At 47.5% G+C, this 4916-nt stretch overlaps 1 protein-coding gene across 1 annotated transcript; it reads left to right on the top strand.

Annotated features, from left to right (window-relative positions):
- The first annotated feature begins 2034 nt into the window (after positions 1-2034).
- Positions 2035-3775, top strand: LOC146020562 (uncharacterized). Its single transcript, XM_083153774.1, has 2 exons — positions 2035-2846; positions 3234-3775. The coding sequence occupies exons 1-2, from the start codon at positions 2300-2302 to the stop codon at positions 3743-3745; spliced, it is 1059 nt and encodes a 352-aa protein (XP_083009900.1). The 5' UTR covers positions 2035-2299; the 3' UTR covers positions 3746-3775.
- The last annotated feature ends 1141 nt before the right edge of the window (positions 3776-4916 follow it).

Below are 4916 nucleotides of genomic sequence, written 5' to 3'. Positions count from 1 at the left end.
AGAATAAAATAGTGTGCCGAGCGCAGCGAGGCACCGTGCCCGAAGCATTGCGAGCGAAGCGAGCGATGCGAGGGGCTGCGGTACACTTCAAACTGTGTCCATGTCGACTGTGTCAACATTTCGGCCAAAAAAACAGTAAAAAAACCCATGTCGACCTTTTGACTGTCGACATAGACACTGTCGACCTAATGGTAGTGTCGATCTAAAAACATGTCGACCTAATGAGCTGTCGACCTAATGACATGTCGACCTAATGGTATGTCGACCTAAAACCATGTCGACCTATTGAGCTGTCGAACTAATGGTGTCGATGTAATGGCTGTCGATGTAAGTGCTGTCTAATATCCGTCCCAGACCCATGCACTGACTGAGCCTGCTGCTCTGTGTGTGGTGGGCGGGGCCAGCCTCCGGGAAGCAGAGCTGCCAGCTCTGGTCTCTGCTCCTCACTCACATACAGTGATTTCCTCTCAGCGCCGCACAGCAGCTCGGCCAGCGCGGTGGCCGGCTGCAATGTTCTCTCTGCCCACCACTATTTCGGGACTCGCGCATGCGCATTGCGCCGTCCGGATTTTAATAGAGGGGTCCCGAAAACCGGGAGGATACAGAGGGTTTGCGGGGGAGCGGGAGGCTCCGGTGAAAGTCGGGAGCCTCCCGCTGAATGCAGGAGGGTAGGCAAGTATGGCTGCTGGTCTCTAGGCCTGTAACTGACACCTATGCTCTAGCTGAGATTTCTACACATATCTGAATGGAGACTTTGTTGACCATGAAATCTGATCTATTCTCCCTGCAGTGACTTCTCGTTTATTTCACAGTCACCCACTCTCCTGGAATGTCATGGAGGCTCACAGATTAGGCAGGGTTGCCGACCCTCCCGGAATTTCCGGGAGTCTCCCGAAAATCGGGTCCACCTCCCGGCCCCCCGGAAGGGTGGGCAACCCTCCCGGATTCAGGGGGGACCCCCGCTGTCCCCCGGATGATCGCGGCATTAAAATGCCGCAATCCTCGGGTCTCAGAGGAGGGGGCGGAACTAAAATGACACAATCACATCATTTTAGCCCCGACCCCTCCACGGAGATCACTGAATTTGCTGGCTTAGTGATGCCCCGCCCCCTGAGCGGCTACTGAAACTCTCCTCTCCGGGCTTCTCCCGGAGAGGAGAATAAGAAAGTCGGCAACCCTGAGATTAGGGTGAGACGGTCCAGGATAGCAGGCAGTTAGCATTAGGCTTACCGCCTAAATAGACAAATGGGGTCTAATTCTGAGTTGGGGGACAAGTATAAATATAAGTATGCCCCCTACTCTCTCTTTTCAGTGAATAGAAGCTGTGCACATGGACACTGTGTCTATTACCCGTAGAGTACCAAGTAGCGAGGGGGAATGACTCTCAACTTCCCTGAGTGGGATGCAGGACCATCCCCCCAAAAAAGGGAAGGTCCCGCGATAATCCAGACAGTTGGAAGGTATGTATTTGCACCACTTGCACTGCAACATGGGCCATGATGTAATGTGTACCGGGAGACCATTTTTGGGCTTATTTTTCTGCAAAAGTCACACATTTTGCAAAATAGGCCAATGTAATATTGTCCGAGTTCATAGAAAGTCGGATGTTTTTTGGCTCCAAATAAGAATAAAGAATAAAGGCCTCCATACACTGGGGCAGATGTATTAAGCCTTAACAAGAGATAAATGCAAGGGTTATAAAGAGAGATAAATGTCCAGCCAATCAACTGCTAACTGCCATGTTACAGCCTGTGTTTGAAAAAAAGTCAGTAAGGAGCTGATTGGCTGGATGTTTATCTCTCCTTATCACCCTTGGATTTATCTCTTGTTATGGTTTAATGCATCTGCCCCACTATTACGATACTATCGGATGAAATCAGCCCAAATCATACTAGTGTATGGGCACCTTTATACCCCTTTCAGACATACGCGAAAATCCCGGGTTTTTTCACATGAACGCGCCCAAACCCGGGAGTAGCGTATGTCTGAAAGGGTATACCCGGGATTTTACTCCCGGATGCTGCGCCCCTGCAATTGACCAGGGTTTTTCCCGGTATTTAACTCCCGGGTATAATACCCGGGTTATGTCTGAACGGGTTTACCCGGGTTTTTCTGTTTTACACATACGACAACGCTTTTTTTTTGCTGCCTGGGCGTCTTCTGATGAGGTCATCAGCTGCAGCCGCGGAAGACGCCCCAGGCACACGTGCGGCGGAGCAAGCAGAGGCAGTGGCTGCATGTTGCTCCTGTGCTCCCTTTCCAGCAAAAGGGTGCAGATTCCTGTGGCCAGACAGGTGCTATGGCACAACATTGGAAGGATGAGGAGGTCAGGGAGCTCTTACATGTCCGTGGAGAAGAGGAGATCAAATCTCAAATCACAGGCACTGTGAAGGATGCCATAGTGTATGGAAATATTGCAAAGGTCCTTGGTAGCAGAGGTGTGAGGAAGACCCAGCAGCAGGTATTGAACAAGCTTAAGTCCCTGAAAAAGCAGTACCTCAAGGTCAATGACCAGAATCGCAATCGCAGTGGGGCTGGACGCACAGAGTGGCCCTTGTACGACCTTTGCAATGCTGTTTTTGGCCATACAGCTTTATGCAACCCTGTTGCCTTGTCGTCATCAAGCAATGCCTCGTCTCCGCCACAGACGCCAGCAGCGACAACGGAGTGCAGTCCGCAGAGCCCGCCGCCATCGCAACTTCTATTTGATGATGATGATGACGATACCATCATTTTAGAATCCGACAAGTCAGACAGCACACCCGATGTGACAGCAGCACAACCGAGCCAGGGTGGAGAGACCCAATTGGAGACCCAGGGAGGCATGCCGACACTGCGCGCTAACAGTAAGTGCCTCTTGATTATAGACATGACAGGTGGATATAATGGTGTCCACCTTTGCTGACATCACAGGTGGATATAGTGGTGTCTACCTTTTTGACATGACAGGTAGATATAGTATTGTCCACCTTTGCCGACATGACAGGTTGATATAGTATTGTCCACCTTTGCCGACATGACAGGTAGATATAGTATTGTCCACCTTTGCCGACATGACAGGTTGATATAGTGGTGTCCACCTTTGCTGACATGACAGGTGGATATAGTATTGTCCACCTTTGCCGACATGACAGGTAGATATAGTATTGTCCACCTTTGCCGACATGACAGGTAGATATAGTATTATGACTGTTTACTGGCTCACCGTTATAACAACTTTTTTTACCACACAGTCTACAATGTCCCATCGAGGAAAAAGAAGAGGACAAAAATAGAAATGACCACAAGAGCCATGACAACCATCCTCGGTGAGCAACTGCGGGACCTGGATTCTGCGTGGCAACGTCAAGAAGATGTCAGACTGCAGCGCTTCATGGATAGTGAACGCGAACTGCAGAAAAATTTACTAACCCAAATGGCAGCAATGCATGACAGGGTGAGTGAGGATCAGGCAAACCTTTGTCGCGAAAATCGTGATTTTCTACGACAATTACTGTCCCAATCCTGGTCACCACCCACCGCAACGTTGCCACCCCCAAACGCATATAGTCACCAACCACAGTCACCGCCATCATTTGCCCATACTTCTCAGTATGTGCAACAGGTGCACTCTCCACCCTCATTTGTACCCAATCCTCCAGCACAATCTCCACCTGCATTTGGGGAAAGTGGCTGGAATGGGCATAATGGGCAACATTCCCCTTCTCCAAACAACACAGAGTTCAGAATTTACCGTAATATGTAGAGTTTAGAGAGTACATTTGGGTAGATATATCTCCCCTACATTTTTTCTACAGTTTATTCCATGTTTCTTGAAAAGTTTTGGGATACTTTGTTTGGACTTAATATACGTCAAGATTTTAATATTATTTTATAATTATTTGTTTGGCCACGGCTAAGGTATAGGTGGCAATTATTTATTTTAAAATGCTTGTTTGTTCCATTTGAAAATTTTTCAATTTTTCGCTGTGCTTCCTGCTCGCTGACACCAAATATAGCAGGTTTTCAACAGCTGGTGAGGGGGTTAAACAGCAAGGATCGCAGGAATTCGGCAATCCTCGCTGTTTAACCCCCTCGCCAGGCACATTGAATACTACCCATGCAAGTTTTAATTTCACCATCTAAAAAAAAGTGTATTTTTGTATTGTCTGTTTGTGAGAATACTTTACAAGACATTTCACACATGGCCTGTGTTATAAACGTACTTGATTTTATGGAACTCTTTATGAAGGCATACACATGCTATCAAACAGTTAATGCATGAAAGAAATGCATTTGAAATAAAAATGTATGGTTTAAGCAACAGACTTATGATTTATTAATTACTGCAACATGGCATCCAGATTATTTGTAATAGTGGCACGTATTACTTCTGCGGGATTCACACCACTTTGGGTCTCAGGGGGTTGTGTGGGGGCAGGAACAATTTCACTGCCAACCTGATCATCTTGCACATCCCACTCTGGCAAATAGTGTTCTTTCTGTATCTCACATATGTTATGCAAGATACAACATGCTGCCACAACGTCAGGAACAAGGGTAATGTGAATGTCATTGCGCTTGAGCAAACACCGCCAACGTCCCTTGAGCCGGCCAAAGGCGTTCTCCACCACCATCCTGGCAGAACTGAGGGTATGGGTGTAGTGTATCTGCTCCGGTGTCAACCTAAGATGCTGGGTATAACCTTTCATTAGCCACCTTCTTAGCGGATAAGCAGCATCACCAATGATGTGGATTGCAACCTCAACCCCCTGCACAAACTTTGAATTCTGCAAAGAAAAAACAGTATCAATATACAGCAGTGTAACGTGTAAACTTGGGAAGTATGATACAGACTTTGTATGGGCATATATATTATAGGGGACACAAGCATAAATTTACCTCTTCAGGGAATAGCCTGCCATTGTTCCTCTCCT

The sequence above is a fragment of the Crinia signifera genome, chromosome 7 (assembly GCF_055691185.1).
Source record: "Crinia signifera chromosome 7, ASM5569118v1, whole genome shotgun sequence".
Taxonomy (NCBI): Eukaryota; Metazoa; Chordata; class Amphibia; order Anura; family Myobatrachidae; genus Crinia; species Crinia signifera.
The sequence above is the reverse complement of the archived record's forward strand: the minus strand, read 5'-3'. Positions and strand labels throughout refer to the sequence as shown.

Bases quoted from the DNA above. Each gene is read 5' to 3' on its own strand.
- LOC146020562 (XM_083153774.1), top strand. From the start codon at position 2,300: ATGGCACAACATTGGAAGGATGAGGAGGTCAGGGAGCTCTTACATGTC. The intron at 2,847-3,233 runs GTAAGTGCCTCT...TTTACCACACAG, and splicing joins GCCGACACTGCGCGCTAACA to TCTACAATGTCCCATCGAGG.